The sequence below is a fragment of the Pogonomyrmex barbatus genome, unplaced genomic scaffold (assembly GCF_055798465.1).
Source record: "Pogonomyrmex barbatus isolate J1 unplaced genomic scaffold, ASM5579846v1 scaffold8, whole genome shotgun sequence".
Classification (NCBI taxonomy): Eukaryota; Metazoa; Arthropoda; class Insecta; order Hymenoptera; family Formicidae; genus Pogonomyrmex; species Pogonomyrmex barbatus.
In genome coordinates this window covers 543371-567380 of record NW_028297182.1, presented here as the reverse complement: position 1 = coordinate 567380, position 24010 = coordinate 543371, and the positions used below count along the sequence as shown (strand labels likewise).

Below are 24010 nucleotides of genomic sequence, written 5' to 3'. Positions count from 1 at the left end.
TATGTTATTAAGTGATTTCTTCTTGTCACTTTAGTAAAATATGTACGCAAATACATTGATTATCTGTGATATTTTATCTAAAATAAATTTATACACTTGGAGGCATAAAATCACAAAATAATAGAAGATTATTCCGCTCAGTTTTACTCGCTCCACTTGCACGTAAGTGATGTACTATTGGAACATCCTGTATATATATATATATATATATATATATATATATATATATATATATTGAAACAAAATTTAAATTATATGTAAGATACGTAGATAGTAATGTAATGCTAATAAAATTCACGTTTCTTTTTTACATAGTAACAAAGTATTAATATAGATAATGTAGATACTTTTTATGTGTTTTAATAATATGTCAAAGTTCAATATTTTTCTTAAATACAAGATATTTTCTCATATAATAGTTAATATTGGACAACAATAGCAAAATACATATTTAAGCTGATATTTCAGAGTTCAAGTTAATTTACAAGTTCTTATTGAATTTCTCTTTATTGATATTTAGTCTGATTGATCTGATGCAAAACTCAATAAAAAATATTTTAGATATTTGATATTTTTTAGATATTTTAGATAATATTTGATTTAAGTTTCAGAATTAAAATATAATTAAAATGCTTCCATATTTTTTAATCTTTTTATTTTTTATCTTAATATTGACAAGTCCATCTTTGATATCTTCATTTTCCATTTCTTTTCTTCCGAGATTAAATATCAAATTAAAATTAAATAAACTACCTCAATATAAGTTATCTTTATATACATTTATCAAGAATTTATATTTTTCTAAAAAATCTATCTTTAATTATAAAAATTTCCTTTATGAGATATATGTTTAAAATTAGTATATTATTTATTTTATGAATAATCTTTTATTTTGTAAAATCCTATTTATCTGTCGAAACTTTAATTTTTGATCCTGTCTCGCAGCTACTTGGTCTCTAGAGACTTCCTTCTGCCCGACGTGGCAGCCATTTTTCTTGGCCTAGCTTGATTCGACTCCACCGGAAATGCTCGTCTAGAGCAAAAACAGTAGCAATCGGGGACTCTTGCCAGATAAATTGAAACTGGTTGCGTTGGAAAGGACGGAATACTATCACATCGAAGAAATGGAATCTACCTTCCAGAAAAAGATCAGCAAAATAAGCAAGGAACGAGATACAGAAAATGCAAGTAATATAAAGAATTTCCTTTAAAAAAAGCAGCTTTTTCTCAGCAGCTAGAAGATTTAAAGTTTGCAAAATCTAATTGATTAACATATCATAAGAATCATATTATCATAATTATATCAGTAGCATAACTTTTAATCGGAAAAGGAATTGGAATTATTCAACCTAAGAAATTTAATAGATAAAAATAGATATTATAAATGTTAAAAATTGATAAAATATAAAAATATAAATAATTTAATTTTTAAAACATATTGACATTTTGAAATATACACTATTGATATGTTTTGATCTTATGCATATTATTTTATTTATATTATAATGACACACATGCGTACGCGCGTGTGCGTACTGATCAGTGTAGAAATATTTAAAATATACAGAAATTTCATTTTATCAGTGAGTATGATTACAAGCCTAATTATGCGGCACAAAATAAAGTGATGATATACGTAAAATAAATATACTTTATAAAATAAAAGTGGAATTAAAAATAAACATAATGAGTTTCTTGAAAAGTGAAAGATCTTTTAAAATTCAATAATGTAATTATAAATATAAGGACAGTTAGTATAGTATATTATTGTGTAGAGAAAAATTTGAAATTCATGGTGCACATAATGTGTTATCTTTGACTATCTATGGTAAGATTGGTTAATTGCTGGCAATCTAACTGCCACAAAATATATCATACATTGCTTTCATGATAACCTTATGAATACAGTTCTAGCCGTGCTTTAAGCACAAAGATAGGGGGCATTAAATTTTCATTAACGAAAATTACCGAGCAAACCCCTCTCCCCATATATTCGTTGATAGTTTCAGCAATTATTTCGCGCATCTTCTATATAAATCAGTTGGTTTGGTCAAATGAACTTTGTATGTAGCACAGGTCGCTCATCAAATATTAGGTACGTGTGCGCTATGTATGTGTATATGCGCTACGCGAGCGCCACATACAGGAAGGAAGGGGGGGGGGGAGGAGGGAGAGAAAAGAGGAGAGGAGGGAAGGAAGAAGAGAACGGTTGGTTAAACTTGTAATTGAAAACGAGGAAAAAGCTTTCCATAGTCCGTATATATTTCTTGTGATTCGATTCGTGGCATGGTTATATTACTAACAAGAGGATGAACGTACTTCTTATCATAAAATGTGCAGCAATTTGTCAAGAAATTTTGTTTCTTTTTCAAATGCCAAATAAATATCAAAAAATAAAAAAATACCATTAAGTAAAATAGTAAAATAATAAAATTAAAAATATATTATATAAATATATGAATTATTATTATTATATAAAGATAGAACATGTGAAAGATATTATTAAAATATATATTATATAAAATATTATTGTATATTTTATATATTAATTTACATATTTATATAATATATATAAAAGCTATCAAAATAATATATTAATATTATATTTATCTTAAATTACAGATTTCTTTGATTAATTTATTAAAATCAATTTTTATATTGATCAAAATTATTTAATATTAAATTGAAAAATATTTTAATTTTAATTTATCTCTACTATAAATTTGACTTTCAAATTTTGTAAAAAATAACATACAGTTTTTTTATTTGAGATTCATTGTTGAAATATTTATATTTTAATATAATATTTACATATACTTGATATTTGTACATGTATTAAAATTACAAAAATAACTTCCATCCTGGCTCTAAATAATAGTGAAATTTGTTACTTCTCTCTCTCTCTCTCTCTCTCTCTCTCTCTCTCTCTCTCTCTGAATTCAGAAAAATAAATCGCCAATACAATTATTTGTATTATTTTGAATTGCTTTTTCTTGTCCAAATAAAGAGCTATCTTTTTTATGCAGATAAATTTTGTGATATTGAAATTTTGTGATATGTAATATTAAGAAGATAAATTGAAATGTGTAGTTGCATGTGATGATGACAACCATCAATGGAATTTTTTCTCGATGACTTCAAACGAGAAACTCCGAATGATATGTATTTCGATTATTTTTTCGTTCGTCACACGAGAGATATAAAATTCACATCATTTCTGCTTTCCTATTTTTTTCGCGCATGACAGACACGTTTGTTCTCTTTGCCAGCATTTCGTTTCGCATCGAAACGAGTAATGTCGTTTCTCTTCTATCTTGGTAAGTTATAAAATTACCTTCTGCGGCAAACAGATTCGTATTTGATGATATTTCGATGGTGCAATAAGGGATGTGCGGAATTGTAAAAATAATGGTACAAATAGTAATGCAAATGCAAGAAACAAAATTGATTTGTATCTGTTCTTCCAATCTACATTTCACTTTGTTTGCAAATTATTATTGTAAAGTTTGAAGTCAACCATTTTGTGCCTTAATTAATTTATAATTAGCTTCTCATTAGCTAAATGATATAATGGATTATAGTATTTATACACAGTTAAAATATTTCACATATAATAATAGAAAATAATATTATATATTACTTTTGTATATGTTGCAATGTGTCGAGAAAATTCTGATATTTAGTTTAGTTTAGCTCGTCGCTTAACACAAATCGTTTTTAAATTATATATTTGATAAATTATTTTTCAACCATTTGTGAATTTCACGCAAAAATGATGCCTGAAAATATCAAATGTATCATTATTCACTAGTATTATTATTTAAAACTGTCACATTATTTTCATTTTACAGTATTAAATGTATATTATTGTTTAAGCTTAAGGATAATATTTTTTTATCTATATCTTAAGATTTTGAGATAAAAAAAGATTTCAATTTGTAACTATTCAGATATGTATATATATTAAAAAGATTATTTTTCTTATAATTTATCTACAACTTTTTGTAATAAATTCTTTATTACGGTGTTTTATTTATTAAAGGTTTCTTGTCATTTTTTTTTTCTTGTCGTTTGGCAACACAGTTCGCCCCGTCGTTGAGATAAATATTAAACATATGTGGGAGCTTTCGGAAGCTGTGCTGTTCGAGAGAGTGTTCCGCCGGGAGTATTCCGACGACTGGATTAAAGGAATTTCTGGACTGAGTGCATCCGCATGGAAATCGAGAATACGTAATGGCGCGAGTCTTCCCTCGTGGACGTGGAACGTTGGTCGGGCAATTAGCTAATTCCCAACGAGACGAAAGGAACAGCAATGGAATAGCGCGAGGACAACCTTGCCGAGTAACGTCGTTTAACTTGAAACTCTTTAATTAACCCAGATCTCGAGCCACATTTTGGATCTTTTCTGCGGCCAACCGCGATAGGAAAAATTCAATCGAGCCAATTCAATTGCTCTGTCTTCACTTTCTTTTCGAAAAAAAAAAAAAAAAAAATAAAATAATTGCCTGATGTTTCCCTTCCCGTTTGTAATGCATTGGAAAATTTCATTCGGAAAGAACTAATTTCTATAGAGATGTAAAAATTAAAATGAAATATCATTCTCGATTTAAATGTCTTTTTCGAAAAAAGAAAGATTATCTAACAGTCTTTGACTTAAGTCGTTTATATATACGAAAGTACGATCGAAATTGCTTTGGATAGCTCTTTTTCTCTGGGGAAAAAAATAACGTTTAACAGATATTTGATTCTCGGCATTTTGTCACACTCGAACGTCATGGCACACTACTCTCGATTTACGAGGATTACAGGACGCTTATTGCTCTGACGCGCAATCCCGCGAAAGGGGTGTAAACGAATGGGTACACCGGTTGTGTCGTTTCACCATTATCCCCCTCTCTCTAACATTGCAATTCTAACGTAAAAAATGCACCGATGCTAACCGTTCTGCGAACAGTTCGTTTCAAATATGCTCTCGTTGGGATCATCGAAAAAAAAATTGAGAAACATATGCATGCATTGTCCCGAATATCTCTATGCGAATGAAGTTTATCGATGCTGTTCAATTTGCAATTTTTTCGCGAAATTCGTTACTGTACTTTGATAAAATTTATTGAGCAACTACGTCGATTCAATACATGGTTGTAGAAAATTTTCATAATAATAAAGATAAATTTTACATAAGTTTAATATTATTTTTATAATTATTTGGTATTATTTTTATTTTTATTTTTACTTAATAGAGATATAAAAGAAATTCTAAATGTATACTTTCTACTAAAAAAGATAATAATATATAATATATAATATTCGTTTTTAAAATAGACATAAATTTATAAAACATAAATTCTTTCTATTCATTTAAAAGGAAATTTTTGTCTGTTTTCTGTCTTACCGTCTTTTTCAAGCGAGATATCGGGGACATGTTGAGACCAGCGATGATAGCCATTAGAGAATTGAAATTGCCAATGTTGAAGCATTCTCGAGCAGTTTCGATCCAATATTCAACGACACGAACGCGTTGCTTCTTCTTTGCGTGCTGAAAAAAAAAAACGGAGAGACTTTTTATCTCGCAGATTTACTATTTTTTTCGAAATCGAAAAATTTGAAAAATATTCTTTTATCTATTACCAAAGAATCTTGATTAGATAAGAATTATAATGGGTTCCAAAGAATATTAATATGTGTTACAGCGATTATATTTACCTTGCAGACCTCTGTTGCTACGAAATAGCTCAATCTATTAAACCATTGAACATATGATTCAAGATTCCGGGTTTTCTTCATATCTTTAAAAGACGTTTCTAAATGCGGCGATTCCTGATAGAATAATCAGAATAATCAGACGATCAATATGTATACCGTGATAATTATTAAATGTTATAAAAGTATTTGTGAAATAATTCAAATATAAAGTAATTTTAATTTTTTTTAAAAACAAACTCACTTTGGCAAAAGCCTGCACAAATTCCTCTGGTCCGATATAAGAGAGCCTTTCAAGTTCCACATGAGTTAATTGTTGGGCTAGCACAGTAGCTGATGGGCAAAGTTCGGTGATATCCACCTAAACAATAAAATAGTAATTTATACTGATATGTTTAGAATAGTGTTTCCAGATATCGCAAATATATCGATAATATATCGCAAAGATGCATATTAATAGTTGGTATTTTTATATTTAAAACCATTTAAATTTAATGATTTTCTATAATGTTCTATTAACTATATATAAATTTTTGTAAGTTATATAAAGTCATATTGTTTTCAAAATTAAGCTCATTGTTTTTAAATCTTGCCTATAAAAGTAGCCTAAAAAAATAGTAAAATTATAAAAAATAACAATAAGAACAAATTATATTTACATAAAAAAAGGAAAACTCATCGATGATACTTAAGATAAACATTTATCTCAATTGTCATGTTATTGACTTTTATATTTTTCCATCTATTTTGACAGGATTTCGATCTCTCAGAGTTTCAATTTCTTTCGTTCGCTCTTGTTCACTTTATTTTATTTGATTTCTTGATACGATACTCTATTGTAATATTTCAAATAATATTTCAAAAGTTAATGCCAGAGACAAGAAGAAAGGAGGAAAGAAAGATAAAGCTTGCATGGATTTTTTGGGATGTACTCTTTAAATCCTTGAATTTTCGATTTATAAGTATACGTAGGACATGTGGACGTATGCATCTTTTGACGAGTTTTTGAGTGTTATAAGAAATGAGGTAATAGAGATACATATACACGTTATACGTTTTTTTAGTTTTATTTTAAAAATAAAACTTTGAATCAAAGAATAAAATAAATTAAAAGTTAAAAGAAAAAGAGAGAATGCAATCGTGATCTCGAGGTGTCTTTGCTAGTTTTAGATACGGAATTCACTTAAAAGTTGTTCGATAGAAAGAAAATAAATATCAAAAACTCATTATTGGTCTCGTAAGTTATTTCTCATTTTTGAGCAGAAAGAGATGGTTTTTTTTTTACTCTGAGAAAAGGTGTAACATATAACGAACAATTCTTGGAAATATGATGAACATATAATACAATTTTTTATTAGAATTATTTCATCATACTGACAAATACAATAATGTAATTATAATTTGAAATCTGCAAATACGAAAAATGATGATATACCTTTTCTGGTTTTCAAATTAAAAATAATAATATTTGTTATGAAATAATGGCAAATATTGTATTATTAATTTATGAAATAAAATTTTCTAAGAAAGAATATAAAATTCGATAGAAGTATTCAGACAGGATAAAATAATAGGAGATTGAAGAAAGCGTGAGAGAAAGAGAAAGAGAAAGAGAGGGAGGCGGAGAGAGAGAGAGAGAGAGAGAGAGAGAGAGAGAAAGAGAGAGAGAGAGAAATATGATATTAAGGATAGTATTATTGGTCTCAAGCGTTATAACTCGTTTCTATGTGAAGTTGCTGTCGTCATGGCACGTACAAAACTAGTTGAAAAACGCGGCGAAGCGAACTTTGCGGTTTAATAAGCCGGAACGAGAGCTCGAACGCCGCTTCTTCCGTCCCGTCTCTCTCTCTCTCCTTCTTCTTCCTGCCTCTTACACAAGCTCTCGTCTTTCTTTTCCAGCTTGTCTTGAAGCTCGAGATAAATAATCTTCGCGTAAACTACGAGTCACATACGTTAAAGAAAACGAAAAGAAGCAACCGCGACCGCATAGTCACCGTGGCTTTTGTTCATGTACATAGTTTGTGACGTAGCAACAAAGAGATTGTAATAGATATTAGAAATCGTGATCAAACGATAAACCGCAGGCAGGCTGTGTTTTGATCGCAAGATCATATATCATAATTTGCTCTTTTATATGCGAATGAAATTAGAAAAAAAAAAAAAAAACGAGGATTATGTCAAGCATCTAAGTATACAAGTAGTCCTAAAGGAGAAGAGGAGAGAGGAGAATATAAATTGTTATCGCATATTTATTGCCTCTTTTAAATAAATCATGTGTATATATATATCGATATATTGAGCGTTTCCACAAAACAAAAGCTGTATTTTCATGTCCGGGAAAGTATATAAGTATTAAAAGTATTTTATTTTTTATAACAATTTTGCGAATTTAACATTTTTTGTTGAATCAGTAAATATCTTTTTAATACCATTTTTCTTGGAATGAATTCGCTAGAAATTCTATCTCGTAAATTTAATGGAAATTTTCGTTTTTAACCTATGAATACCTAACTTTCTTATTTATCCCGCACATAAATAAGCACGTATTTATAGCAAAATTGTCGTGTGTGTAAGTTGAACATGGATTTCTCCATGCAGCGTTCAAACGCAAGCAGCACTTTCATATTGATTAGCCGCACATGACATCGTCCGGTATATTTAATAAACTAATGTAGTTCTAAATTATCTATTAGCGAGTGTTAGAAGCGGCAGATAGGTGTGCGATAATCAAATTAACGAAATGGTTAACGTCTCCCGGCATGGAAACTGCACTAACCCTGTTAGACTAACCGCGCAAAGTGCACGCGCATATGGACGCCCCAAGTTTGTGCGTTTCGATCGGTGTGTGTGTGTGTGTGTGTGTGTGTGTGTGTGTGTGTGTGTGTGTGTGTGTGTGTATGTGTGTGTACGCGATATATGCGTGTGGATATGCGAAGAACGGAAACACCGACATTCTCGTGTAATCTAGCAGTCCTGATACAGCGCGATCCATGTGTGGAGCGGTCGGAAGTGAGAGAGAATGCATAAGAGGCGGGGCATTATCCCCCGAAGGGAGAATATTATCGCTTCATTATGCTGAAAGTCCTCGAAGGGTCGATGCGATTACGGTAAACCGAATAATCGGGCTTTGCACATGGCGAGCCGGTTATGGTGAATATAAATCCACGATTGAAATTACGAAACAATACTCGGATCTACTCGGGTCAGTGCACGATTGAACGTGTACTCGAATATTTTCTCTTTTATTGACTAATAATATAATTAAATTGAAATTATAAGCTGCGTATAACGTTGAATTACATAAAAAATATTATATGTGTATATATATATATATATATATATATATATATATATACACATATAATATTTTTTATGTAATTCAACGTTATACGCAGCTTATAATTTCAATTATATATATATATATATATATATATATATATATTACAATTTTATATATATATATATATATATATATATATATATATATATATATATATTACTGAACTAATGCACACATACACACAGATGTAATTTGCATTCTATGACGTAACGATGTACAGTGGTAAGATTGCAATTGTTTGACTTATAAATAAGAGTTTTTGTACAGATAACAAGTGTCAATTTAATACGATAAGAAATTGTGCATTTTCAAATTTTTAGCATCTCAATTATCGGATACGAAAAGTCGTATGACGTGTATCTACTTGCGAGTATATCAATTTTAATAAAATTTTCTGCGGAAAAAGGGCTACACTTTCAAACGTTGAAGTGCCGTCGAAATGCCGTCATTTTTATCAATTAGACAATTTGCCCACGCGCCGCCGATATTATTAGCGTCTTGTTTTTATTTTTGAAGAAAAAAAAAAAAAAATTGATGGGTGACGATCGCGACGTAGAAAGTTCGCACCCGTCGGAGAGATCGGCGATGTAGTTTAGCGAAAATGTCACGCTAAGCCACTAACTAAGCCGAAGCGGGACAGCGAAATGCAAGCTGACGGCCGCAAATGGGCGCTTGTACCGAAACTCGACGAACCTGTGTAAGCTGCTCCGTCGCTGCCTCGGTCGCCAGTCTGGCCAGGCCCTCTTCGTACCTTTCCAGGGCCGTCAGTCGTAGCAGCAAGTTTTGTAGCAGCGCCGAAACTTCCTGCCTGGCCGCGGCGTCGACCGCAGCGACTTTCTGCGTGATAGACCTGACGTGACCCATCACCCTCTCGTCCCGGAAGTCGTACGGAAATGTCTCTGTCCATTCCGCCAGCAGTTGTACGAGACGCGGTACGAAACGATGCAATCGTTCCTGAAAATAATACGTACGTATTAATTTATCGTTTTCCAATTGTCAAAATGAATTTTCTTCCTAAAGAGAGGAATATAACGACGCGGTGACGCGGTGGCGCGCGTTCAATAAAATATTATTAAAAAATGAAATCAAGATTAATATCATTGAGAGATTATTAGAGCGCTGTTTTACGTATATAAATGAAAAAAAAAAAAAAAAAAAAAAAAAACAAAAAAATAAATAAATTTCAGTAATCAGACAATTGTTTCGTACTTCTCACATTATATACAGAAACAAAAAATAATAAGCTCTACTTATGGGAATACTTCAATATATTCGATATTCAATCAATTTTGAAAGGAAAGGATTTTAATAATTAACGATTTGCTGAAAAGGTAAAGAGGACGATTTATTTCATTTGAAATATATATATATATATATATATACAGCGATAGAGAAAAAGACGAGAGATTATTTATGGAAAGAAGGACACAATCTTTGTGCTCTTTATATCTTCGCGGTGAAAGAACTAGATCGAAGAAAGAGTACGGGTGCATAATTCTATGGATGAAACGCGCGGTCTCCGTGGACGTCGGCGAAGGGCTCCGTGTCATTTCGCGGAATGGAAGTATACCGATGCTCACCTTACCGCCCTCTCCATTCAGATTCTGCTGATGCTCGCAGAGAGCGCAAACCTCACCCAAAAGCTCGTGCGGCTTGATGAAGAGTCTCGCGCTCAGCAAAAAGGCAAAGAGATACGCTCGATCGGGATAATATTCCTCCGTAGGCACCATGTGCTGTACCAACGCCTCGAGTGAGCCTGAGACGAGGTTGCCGTCTCGATACACCAAAGCCTGAAACAGTATACGGGTTTGCTTGGGTATATACAGGTAATACGATAACGCGGTGCATGCAAATTTACCCTACTATCTTCGCGGTGAATCTAGTTATAACAGCGATAAACCTACGAATAATACAAATTTAGCGAATAAAGATAAGATTTTAAGTAATACTTTAAAATTCCTTTTTTTTTTTTTTTTAATTTTTTATCATTTTTGCCTTACAAATTTCAACGTAAAGATCTGTCTCTTAATGGAAGGTAGGTAGTTTTGAAAAAATTTTACGTCTCTTCATCCGCGCGTATAATTATAATATAAATTAATCACGATGACGATCATGATATTTACGTATTTAGATATGCAGGTTAGAAGGTGGCGATGTATAATTCCCGAACTTTTTCCATCGTGCAATTTCGTGCATAATGTTGTCAGGACTTTCACGAATTGATACGTGCGCGGAATGTAGAATCTGCTTGGTAGAAGTCTGCTATCGAATCGCCCCCGCCGCGGGACGCGCTTTTGAGTTAGCTCGTTTCAAAGTTGGCGAAATGCTAAATCTGCGCATCGCATCAAAGTTGCACTCACAACCGAGGTTTAAGCTTTAACAAGCCTGTCGGGTGTTCAAATTGGATTCCAACTTAAACTTATCGCGTCTTAATGCGACATTGACGAGGTAATATTTCCGCCATGAACGATCGTCAAGTTCTTGGCTCGCATCTGATTATCTCGGTAATCGGCAATATCATTTCGGAAACGCGCATCTAAATTTGCACTTTGTACATAATAGATGTATGAAGAAAACAGATACCAACGGTACGGTACGGTAATCTTGTCAATAATCGGTGTCGATTATACAATTAAATATAATTAAATTGGATCTGCATTTGAACGCGAGCGATGATTGATTATTACTATAAAGTTTTTTCCCCATATAGTTTTTACTTCATACGTGTTGCGTATTGCAGATCCAGAGAATAATTTACATGTAATAATTTTCGCTTATCATTTCTACTGCGTTTTAAAAAAAGTAATTGAATAAGCGATAAACTTGTATGATCCACAGAGAATTCTCAAATGGCTCAGGCTTAACTTCCGTTAATGCAACATCGACGAGATAACGTTCTCATCTCAACTCACGGGTGGTATAGAAACTTTCAACGCCAACAGTCGGTCGGGATACATGAGTTAATGCGAAAGTGTGAAAATTTACTCTAACCGCATACGCGTACCATCCTAAATTTCTCTCTCTCTCTCTCTCTCTCTCTCTCTCTCTCTCTCTCTCTCTCTCTCTCTCTCTCTCTCTCTAACTGAGGTTTAACTGATTAAAAGTAATTTGATCACCGCAATTCATTCTCCGGCACTCATTCTCGAAACTTGTATTTAATACAAAATAAGTTTTCATTTCAACATTTTTCGTTAGAACTGCTTTACTGAAAAAAGTATTGCATAATATTTTCGATAAAAAAAAATTAAGTTAACCTCACGCGCGCGCATGTGCATTCTTTCAGTATTTCAAAACTTGACTACACTTCCATATTGTCGTTAATTAAAAATTTTAACAATTATAATTTTTTTAGATTAACAAATGACGAAAGGTATTTTTGGATGCTGTTTAAATTAGCCTTCAGCTTGACACATATAAAATATGAAATTAATAACGCAGTGCGTTCGTTTCTCTCCAACTTTTCTGAATGTCATTATTCTCTTTAAAAAACGTGGACGTTATTTAAAATTCTCACTCATAATCGTTTTCTAATAAATGTCACATAGCCGTTTTAGCATTAACTTTGTAATGTGGTATTTTATGACGGCGGATGAATATTGTTCGACTAGGACTTTACGCGGCTTTGAGAAGTTTTAGGTTCAATTAGTTTATTGAAACGGAGGGTCGGGAGGTCGTAACGGTACGGTACTATTACGAAGTTTCCGCGGGTCGTAAAGCGTTTCCATCCATGCCACCTATTTTCCGGTAACTGCAAGTAACAAAGTGAATACTCTAGTGTTGTTCCCGGTTTCTCTTTTCTATGTTCTCAATTTGGATTATGTCCGTTTTTCAGAAAGAAATTAAACTATATCTATTGAAGTAGCATCGATCAAGGAATAAAATCATTTATTTTTGTTACTACAAATTATATTGCAATTTATAATATACTTTATATATAGAACTTCAAATTATATATATATTTTATTTTATTTATAATATTTTATATAAAATTTAAAATTATCTTAAAAATTGTATTTTTATTTGCATTGCTTACTCTTTTACTTATCCTACTCCTTCTTTCTTTTTAATAAATATGTATATGTATATATTTTTTAATAAACATATGTATTATATTGGATATTTGATAATATGCATATACTCTACAATTTTTTCTTACACAGAGATTGACAATCAGAATTAATTCCGATATGCAACATCTATTTTCTTTTTTTTTCTCCCTCTCTTCATAAAATATAACGATAAAAATATACTAATCGATCGTTTGATTTCTTTTATTAAAAAAAATTTCTGAAAAATTCTCTAATAATAATAATAAAATATACATTGTGTAAGACGACGCAATTAGATAGCAATTTATCCCCGTGGATGAAAGGTCTTACATGAAGAAAATCAGATATGATAAAAAATTAAGTGGGGCACTTCTCTTAAAACAGCGACGCTGTTCTTATAAAGACTAATCGTAAGACTGATGAAAAATTAGAAGGATCAAAAAAGGAGAGATAAAATTTCTTGTAGGTTGATGGAAACTTTAATTCAATTTTATTTCAAAAAAAGAAAAAAATCTAATTCTGAAAGCCACACGGGACAGAAATGCAAAGGCCTAAGGAACAAAGTGCGGGAAACATGGAACATTTTGCAAGCGAGATTAATCAAATGAAAAAAAAAAAAAAAATGAAAAGAACGTACGGCATCCTGAGAAGCTCTTTGATACTTTGAATAAAGCTTTTAACATTTGCGATATAATTTTGTTTGCTTTACGTGACTCATTAATGAGATGATAAAATGCATCAATGTGATATCTAAAAGAAAATGTAACGTCGAAGTATGTATACGAACTAACTTTTAAAATTAATTGTATGTATCAGATTGCTTATACAATTATAATCATATAAGTTATAACAATTAAATTTTAATAACGTCCATTGTATTAGAAAAGTAGAAAACATGAAAGTTTACTAATATGGTTGATTAGTGATAAATAAGTGATAAATAAGTAATTGATTAAAGATTTCTTTCAGATTTTATATATATATATATAGATAATATTACGATCTAAAAGAGATAATATCGTTAATTGACTTAAAACTGTGATTAACTCGATTTATTTGCGTGTACGTAAAAAAAAAAAGATTTTGATTAATAAAAGTACATTATAAAAAAGTGAATAAAAAAAGTACGTTATCACAATAATAAACACAACTTCGTTATTCAGTTTTTCAAAAATTAAATATTATATGTCGGAAAAATTTATTTTTAGAAGAATTAGAAGAGGATAATCTCATCCTAAAAATTTGTAGGAATATTGATATTATATATTGCACTACATCAAAAAGATGTAGATTACAAAAGTCATCAGTTTTTTTTCGAGTCATCGAAGAATAAAACATAAATCGAAAATAAGTTTATTAATAGTTTATAAATAATTTCCTTAAATTTAAGCGTACTATATTACTTGCAACGGAAGCTTTGTTTCTCCGGCAATGTAACATTCTTCCTACTCAAAGATCTGGATATCTTGGGATTATGTGAGCGTACGAAAGCGTATTTAGGATAGTATTACATCGCTGAAACGTTATCCCTTGCAGTGACTGCATGTGCAAAATGTAAACCGTCTTATGGAATAATCCGATCGTCTCAAGATGAAGGATTCAAAATAGTTGGAAATCCTACATGCGATGTGATTAAAAGAAAGAAAATATAATTTCTTTCTGCAGATTTTCTGCGCGCACGCGTATACGTGTGTGTATATACGCATGCGCGCATAAATATGTATATGTCTCTAATTTTCTATCGTAATAACCAATTTTCGATTCGATGTATAAAATAATATTCTGTGCTTTATCGATTGCGAAAACGGTTCAAGATATCTTATTTATCGGACAGAGATATTAAGTAAACGTGGCTATTTTAAATCGAAAGACGAAATACTACCAATGGATATATGTGTTAAGAATATTTATAATTTTTATCGTAAAAAAATTTTTCGTATATATATGTTTTTATTACATCATGTACAGTTATTTTAATTTCTTCTAAAAATGCTCGGTGTTACGCTTCTCATTATTTAGCCTTATGAATTAGAAACGTCCAATCTTTTTTTTTCTTCTATGTGCTCATCATTTCCATCAGATGTTACAGCATTACAATGCTTATATAATTTACGTGTGCGTTTTCAAGCGCTTGAAGGGTTTAATAAAGCGGATTCGTGGCCACTTGTGAATGCGAATATGAAACGTTTTTCATGATATAAGCGAAGAAAAATGCATAATGCTGGGCAGATAGAAAATAACGTGGAAGGCGGTGGGAAGGGTTGTGAATTCAAAGCCCCCGCGTTACCAAGCGTTTCTTTGTTATACTGCGTCGAGCCTTCTTTTTTTCTCTTTTATTCTTTTCATCTACTACATATTTTTTTTCTCTCTTCGACAAAAACACACACTTCTATCTTCCTTCTTCTATTCTTTCTATTCTTCTTCTATATTGGCCAGCTGCGGTTTTTATGAATCCAACTTAATGAAACGTTTGACACTTCTCTCATCGTTACGTCAAGCAATTATATAACTGTTTTTTTTTTCTGTTTGCAAGAATATGTCAAATATTTTCAATCCTTCATAAAAGAAACAAATTTTGAAACAAATTAAGAAAATTGATATTCTGATAAGCGAATTCATCAATTCATCAATATTATGCAATTATATATTGTATTGTATTTGGAAAAAAATTTTATTTATAAAACAAAGTTTTATTGTTTAAAAAGGAATTAAATATATTTTGAAATCTTATATATTTTCTTTAATTTTTCCCGAGCCATCTGCGACGAGTATTATTTGTCGCGTAATAAGGGAACCGAGTATGGGATGGAGTGCTTCTTACGCTGCTTGCATCCGGACATTTTTTTTAATTAAGAATGCATTCACAATGGGCTAACGAACATTCAAAATATTACATAAAAACATAATAATGATACGGAGCGCTAAAATAAATTTAATATTTGAATCAATACGTACAAATTCCTTTTTGATTTTGAACATAATATCTATTTCTAGCATCGCGGAAAATAAATATTTGTCTTAAACATTCTTAAACAAGATAAAAAAATTTAAGATATAGATATTATGTTTAAAACCAAAGGAATTTGTACGTATTGATTTAAATATTACGTTTATTTCATCAGTCTATATGTGTCATTATTATGTTTCTCTGTAGTACTCTGAATGTCCATCACGGAACTCTTAGTTAAAAAAAAAAATGTCTCGATGCAAGCAGCGTTTAAGAAGCACTCCATTCCACAACTCAGTTCCTTTATTTACGCGACATTAACGTTCGTCGCAGATGGCTCGGGAGAAATTAAAGAAATTTGCATAATCACAATACCGCGCGTATTGTTACTCTGCAACTTCAGCCCGACATTTTGCTAATCTACCTTTTAATTAAGCAAATATAGCGAGTACCGGCATTAATCGGATGTATTGTACGCATCTTCATAAGATTCCTTGACTATATCTATGCAAATACGCAACAAACAAGGATAATTTTTCTTCACGTTTTTCTATCTTTATCTTCCCTCTAAATTAGAATAAAATCGAGAAGAACGAGATATATGCAAAATTTAAAGAAGCCACGTCGGATATTTACGAATAATACCACTTGGATGTAACCTTGCGATAATGCTTACTTCTGTGAGAGGTTTCGAGATTAGCGTAACCCAAGGTAAGACAGGAAATAAATTGGCGGCATAATGGCAACGGAATTGGTTTCTTTGTTGCAGAGAATTGCTACAAGACACACGGGATAGTCCTTTACGCTCGTGATTCGTCTGTGTCGTCCCTAAATGCGCTCACGAGATCGACTCATCGATCGAGAAAAAGAACAAAGAAGTTTCGATTTAAAGGATGACTAATCCTAAGAGCATTAATCCCTCTTTAAATAGGTGAAACTATTAAACGGGACATTTTCTGTTTGTATATATTGTAAAATGATAGCTCATCAGAGGATTTCATACATTATTCAAATTTAAAATAAAGTATTCTCGCCAATTTTTGTTGTAAGTATTATTTAGCTTTATACAATATAATTATATAATAAAAGATATGTTAAACACATTGTATTAAGATAATAGGAAAAATTATCAATTAACGAAAGATGAAATAAATCAGAGAGTGCTTTGTGAAAATAAGCACGAAAAGCGATGAAGTATAAGTTTTTTTTGCCTTTTTTTTTATCTTCACGAAAGGATTGGGATTGCAATTACAAAATTAGTTCTTTTCCGAAGGAATTTATAAGCTGTAAAAATGTTCGAAACAAGACTCGAATACCAAGAATATCGTGATACTTTTAAACATCAACATTCAATTTTTCATTTTCTTGATTGTAGAGTGACTATAAAATAGGCGATAAAAAAAGAATGCAAGGTAATGATTAATATGTGAATTTCTAAGTAATAAAAATGCACATAGAAAATGCTCACGATTTAAAGATAGAGTGTAAAAAACATCCACACAACACATACGTAGTGTAATTTTATGGAAATTTGTATAAAAGATTTATTCAAACAATTTCAAGATCTGCACTTAATAATTTTCAAAAATTTTTCAAAAAGACACATTTTATATATATTAAATATTAATTTGAATATATATCTGTAAAAGAACAAGAGATAATATTATGTAATATTGTCCGTAATATAACTTTTAAAAATATTATATATATATATATATATATATATATATAATAAAATGTATATTACAATATTATTATATAAAAATATATAAAACTTTAAAATAAAAAAAATGTCTTTCTTGATTATAGAGATTATACATAGCAAAAAGGAATGTTTATATTTATAAAAAATATTTCATATTTAAAATACATAAAAAATATTGCAACATATAAATATTATAATATAGATAAAAATATAACAGATGAAAATATCTAAACATATGAATTTTAATTTTTTTCTCTTAATCTTTTTAAATATTACGCATGTAGACTTTTATTTTAAGTATATATAGCATGTTTGTTTTTGCAGCTGAAAGAAAGCATAAAGAAAAATGCATTATGATTTCTGAATGTTACACGTTACATATATCGACATGAGAATATGCGAGATATAAATATTGTAGATCCCGGTGTATCGTGTTTCCAATTTCACTTCTGTCATATAAGCGTGCAGAGAGATGAATATACAAATACGTAAAGATGGCCACGAAAACCGAGATGGTAAGATATATATATGTATATCGAAATATGTAGAAAACGGGACAACGACTACAATGAGTCGTAAGCACGATAAAACGTGCCCAGTTTCATCTGTGCCTGCCACCGAAACTCATATTCCACTTTTCGATTATAAACTGCTAGACGAGCGCGGCAAACGACGTAAGCATTGTCGATTTTGCTGGCGCATGTAAATCGATAGACACTGAAAAAATTGCAAAAAATCCAACTGTGATGGGAAAGGGGAAGAGCACCGAGAAAATGGGGAAAGCGATGAAAAAATTGTTGACGCCTATCGTAGCGCCGACATTTCGGAACGAACAATCACAGCAGGCGTGAGTTCTCTGCGGAAGTTCGATTAAAAATATCCATAAAACTAAATGAGTAATGTCGATCTGACAATCCATTTAGATTTCGCAAAGATAGCTTTGTTACTTATTTATCGTGTTGTCGCATGTAAAAATACAAAATTCTTTCATCAATTTGCAATTTGTAAACATCAATTTGCATTATGTATATATTAAATATATATATATATATACATTTTTTTTGTAATATTTTTTGTGAAAATGAACAGTACAGTTAATAAGTATAAAAGAAAGCAGAATCGTTATTTTTATAAAAAAAAGTAGATGTGTAATAATAATAATAATAATAGTGACGAGGTATACCGACGGACTTTCATATCACCGTGAGATCGCAATCTTTGCGGACGACCAGTCGATTCCATCTGTATTCGCACCCCTTTTCTCTGACGTTCGCCCATGGATTTCAACCCTCATCCAGTCTTTACTGCTCATCCCTCTGCTTTTCGAAACTAGATGAAGCGGGTGGAGGAACGCAGATAACGGTTTTAATTCCGTACGAATAGATCGACGTGCGAAAAAAAAAAAAAAACGGCAGGGAGAATCGTCGGAGAGGCGGATTGATGGACTGCCGGGAACAATGGTTAACTTCGGAAGTAATCGCTTAATTCCTGAATTTCTAGCTAGCTGCTACTATCTGGTTAGATTTCGTATTGCATACTTTCCGGAATCTTGCTGTTTCTCTTTCCTTTCCTTTTTTTTTTTTTTTTTAACTTATTCTACTATGCACAAAAACATAAATCTTTAATCCTCTCACTTAACACCGATTATCTCTTATGATATATATATATATATATATATATATATATATATATAAATAACAACAATTAAGCGAGAAATGTACACAACTATTATTTAATTTCAGCATTATTAACACTCAATTATGGTATCGTTTTTGTTAACTATTATCGATAGATTCGAGAAGTTCTATTAATTTATATTAATCTCGCAAAATTTATAAATTTAATCTCGCAAAATATGTATAACGTGCGTAATGTTAAATAAAATTGTGCATGTAGAATTTTTATAGATCAGGTCGAGTGTAATCACAGTGATTTCCCGCGTGGTATGCCCGTGTGACTACTTTTTTTTTTCCTTCGCATTACCGGTCTCATGGTACATGGCAATAAAGGGGCTCTGCTCGAACTGAAATAGAACAAAATAAACAATAGCACCCGGTATAGCGAATAGCCGCTTTGTCGGTTGGTTCTTTAGCCGTGATAAAACTTTTGTCGCGGTGGCACGCTTGGTGCAAGAAACTTTCCGAGTTATCGACAAAGGAAGGAACCGGTTTGTTCCACTTTCATTTCGCTGGATGATGACGTTTTGCCTGCTAAAACTCATTAACCTAATCACGAACTATTATCGATATTTGTCGAATTAGGATCGATATATAGGATATATATAGGATATATATATATATATATATATATATATTACAATAGGCTATAGTTATAGGTATAGAACCATAAAAAGTATCATTGCGATATCTATTATAGTATATTTAGTACTATATAAAGTACTAGATAAAAAAGTATTTTTTGAAATACGAGTTACGCGACTGATTATTACGTGAAGGGATCTTAGAACGCAATTTAGAAAATACGCCGTCTATCCTGTTATACACCTCGATTACTTCGATTTTCGAGTAATGAATAATTATGTACATCGTGATCGTGATAAAATTTTACATTTAATTTATTTGAAAAATTGCGCAAACATGTAAAATCATGCACACATCGATTTATTCGAATTGCGAATTGTATACTTACGAGCTCTGTATCTATGTTAGCGCCGTCTCGAATGTTTTCATGGTCGACACCACCAGCACCATTGACCATTCCAGTGCTCGAACCGGTACCGCTAGCGCTTGCTTTTCCGACGCCAGCACCGGCTGGTGTTTGTGGTAAGCTCTGAAAAATAAATTTACTTTTTTATGTTGTTACAAATGTGTATTGTATTTACGTTATCGCAGCAATTGAGATATAAATATAAAATTATGATTGCATGCATTATGCATGATATATATATATATATATATATATATATATATATATATTTCAAATATTATTCAAATATTATTCGTTTAAAAATGGTATTGTATTACTACGAGATGAGTACGACCGATCGAATTTATATCGCCGTTAGGAGGCGCTCGATAACGCCGCCGCCCGATTTGTTTCTCGCCGAAATCCGTGTTGAAATCTCGTCTCGATTTTATTTCAATGAGATCCTTCCTTTTATTCGTAACGTCTTGAAGCTTTTCTCGAATTCTTCCTTGCGGCGTTCTGTAGCGCCAACCAAGTTGCGCTTCGCTGGCTCTTTTATGAGAAGGATTAGATGGTGTAAAAGATGGTCGTAAAGGGAAATTTCGCCAGACCGTATTTGCCTTGATCGTCGTGGTCGAGGGGGAGGGGGGGGGGTGAGAAAAATAGCCGCCAAGACAAAGTAATTTGTATGCATCGGGAAAATGTGCGCGCAACAACATTACGTAGAGAGAGAGAGAGAGACTACCGATTTTGTTTATTTCACATTAATGGAACGGGAGTCTCGTTACTCGGTGACAGCTTTCTCAACGAAAGGATTACGATGCGGTCTTTAAATCAATTTCGCCAACGTGATAGAACTCTTCCGAGTTTCCGACATCAGGATTGATCGCCTGCCATCCGCGTCCTGGATAAGAGCGAAACATCGCGAAAACTTTCACGTAACATCCAGTCGATGCACGTTCTCAGTGACAAGCAATAATTTTTGAATAATCCACTCAAGAGTATTCCGCGAAGCGGAAATGTATGGTATTGTTTCCTAAGTAAGATTGATTCATTTTTTTTTTAACCGCACCTCAATCCATTTTCAAATTCAAGTTGTTGAGGTGCAGTCCTCATATTTCAATTTTCCAGACGCATTTAGATGATCAATCCAAAGATATCATTTTCATATTTTATAATAGAATTTTGATCACAACAAGACATTGGATTGATACTGTCTATATATAAATTTTATATAAATAAAATTGTGATGTGTCTTTTTCCCGTATACATATACAAAAATGAAAATAAAAGTGACATTAAATACATAGAGAAATGGATTTCTTCAAGAATTATAAATAAATAAAAAATTATAACTTGACTTTAATTGTTGATACGAAAACGATATATATACGGCGGGAATAATTTTACATTTTAAAAGTCAGGTCAGCGAGTGCTAGACACAAGAGAATAAAAATTTATAGAATTTTTTATGAAAGCAATGCTTTCGAGATCGAATTGCTGAAACGCTCCTATTGAAATAATATTATAGTATTCTTAATAGTACCGACACCTTTGTAGGCCGAAGAGGTACGACGATACTTTTAAAGGGTGGATCGCAAGATAAAACTGAGAATAGAAACATTCTCCGTCAGAGACGAGTCTCTGAACGGGGACTCTTATATAGAGAAGTACGTACACAGGGAGAGATCCGACTTAAAGGTAGCTAGTGTCTCCGCCTTTCGACTCTATCATTTCCCGGCATAGTCATGTTTCGTGTATTGGTAATAGCGCAAAGTGCACTTCTCGAAGTAATACCGGCCCCGGAAGACGACCCTTTAAGCACGACCCGTTCAGCACTTTACGACCGCTCTTTATAAGGACACCTCACTTTCCGAAACGCGCGCGCGCGCGCACGCCATCGTTCCTTTCCAAACGCTTCCGAAGCCGACGGCGCTTCCGAGCGACTCGTGGAAAAAAGTGTAAAGCCAAAGTGTGGGCGCGAGGCGGAAATTCTCTCGAGAGGCAGTCACTGCCGCGATCGCAGGCGTTTTTATTTTCATAGCCGATAGAATAGGTGATTAAAGAAAAAGTAATTCTCGCCTCTTGATCTCGATCGCGTGGATAGACATATATATCAGTCAGACATTCTTGTTAGACTCTAATATGATTGCGGACCATCCGTTCAATTTCAAACTAAACTTCTTTACAATTTTATATTCTAGAAAAGAGTTAAACAATAAATTTGCTCTGTATGTAAACTCCATATAAGATATTTATTATTCGTTTTTACTTCAATTAATTATTCTAATTCATTATTTTCATTATTCATTACTTAAAGGTGTTCTTCTCACTTCTTTGCATTTCTATCGCATTTTTCTATCTATCCTATTTATATTCAATAAAATGGCTAGTAAAAATAATTTCTACTTTTCGATTCTAATCTCATAAATTATAAACGCAAATGTCTCTCTTAGTTTCCATTTTTTCAATTCTTAAACTCTACAATTTCTTTTTTATACCATACTTTTAAATCAAACTGTTTCGTAAGGAGATAGAAGCAATCGTTACAAGTAATTACAACAGTATCTTTCAATTTCGTTCATTTATTTTTCAATCATACTTTTTTATCTTTTTCATCTCAGTTTTCATCGTTCCACATTTTCTAATTTCCTAGGAATTTTTTGGTATAAGACATGATGAAAGCAGCTCTTCCGCGACATCTTATATGTCGTTGCAAACCATCTCGCTCATGTCGACTTTATCGATGAGCGAAAAAGAGAAAAAAGTGTAGTACAATCACCGGTACGCTTTAGAATTCTTCTAAAACTGAATTTCATCCCAAAGACCGTAAAGTGCACCATAAAAGAGCAACTAACGCAGTTCTGAGAATTCGTGAGTAGTTGAAAATGCAAAGAAGACTTCTGCGAAATAAAATGGGGCACGAATAGATGGACAAAGGATTTCGATATCTAAAGAGAATAGCTTGGTGAATAGTCAATTCAGTTTTTAAAAAGTAATGAAAAAGTAGATAGTAATGAAAGTTTGTTGTTAATGTCATGATTTATGACATTCATGCATATAAGAAAAACTACGAGGATACGTCATCATCGTTCATAATCATTTGGAAGTAGAAAAATTATCATTCTGTCTCAACTATACTTTTTGCTATTATTTGTTTTCGCTCATGTAAGAGAATACATCTCAAACATTATTTTTCTTAAAACAAAAAAAATACATTTTTCTTATATATGAACAATCGATACACGATCATATAAATAAAACAATTCCTTTAATTGTCTATCTCTTGTCTGTATGTACATATCTTTTTTATGAATTTATATAAATTTTTTTATAATCAGTGAACAAAATGAATTAAATCTAAATAATTTCAATATAAAAAGTTTATAATATTTTATTAAAATATAAAAATGTTAAAGCTGGCTTGGCATATGCTATTAAATTATATAATTCTTTGTAATTATTCTTTATTGTAATTATTTATATTTATAAATTACAAAATCCATAATTAAAAACAAATATTAAATTACTGTTTTATTGAAAAAATGTCATTCATAAAATCAATTATCTCATCTTCTTCTACAAAGAATTTATCGATATAATATATTTCTCACGCGCTGTAA

General features: G+C 31.6%; 1 protein-coding gene across 2 annotated transcripts in view; it reads right to left on the bottom strand.

The window, feature by feature from the left end:
* The window catches only part of LOC105422954 (uncharacterized), a 292571-nt gene that overhangs the window by 7535 nt on the left and 261026 nt on the right, over positions 1-24010 (bottom strand). For both annotated transcript variants that reach the window (XM_089084187.1, XM_089084189.1), the window contains exons 5-10: positions 20391-20531; positions 10621-10830; positions 9734-9994; positions 5945-6061; positions 5704-5817; positions 5393-5536 (exon numbers count right to left, since the gene is read on the bottom strand). In XM_089084187.1, the coding sequence (XP_088940313.1) occupies positions 5393-5536; positions 5704-5817; positions 5945-6061; positions 9734-9994; positions 10621-10830; positions 20391-20531 (987 nt within the window). The remainder of the gene's footprint in view (positions 1-5392; positions 5537-5703; positions 5818-5944; positions 6062-9733; positions 9995-10620; positions 10831-20390; positions 20532-24010) is intronic.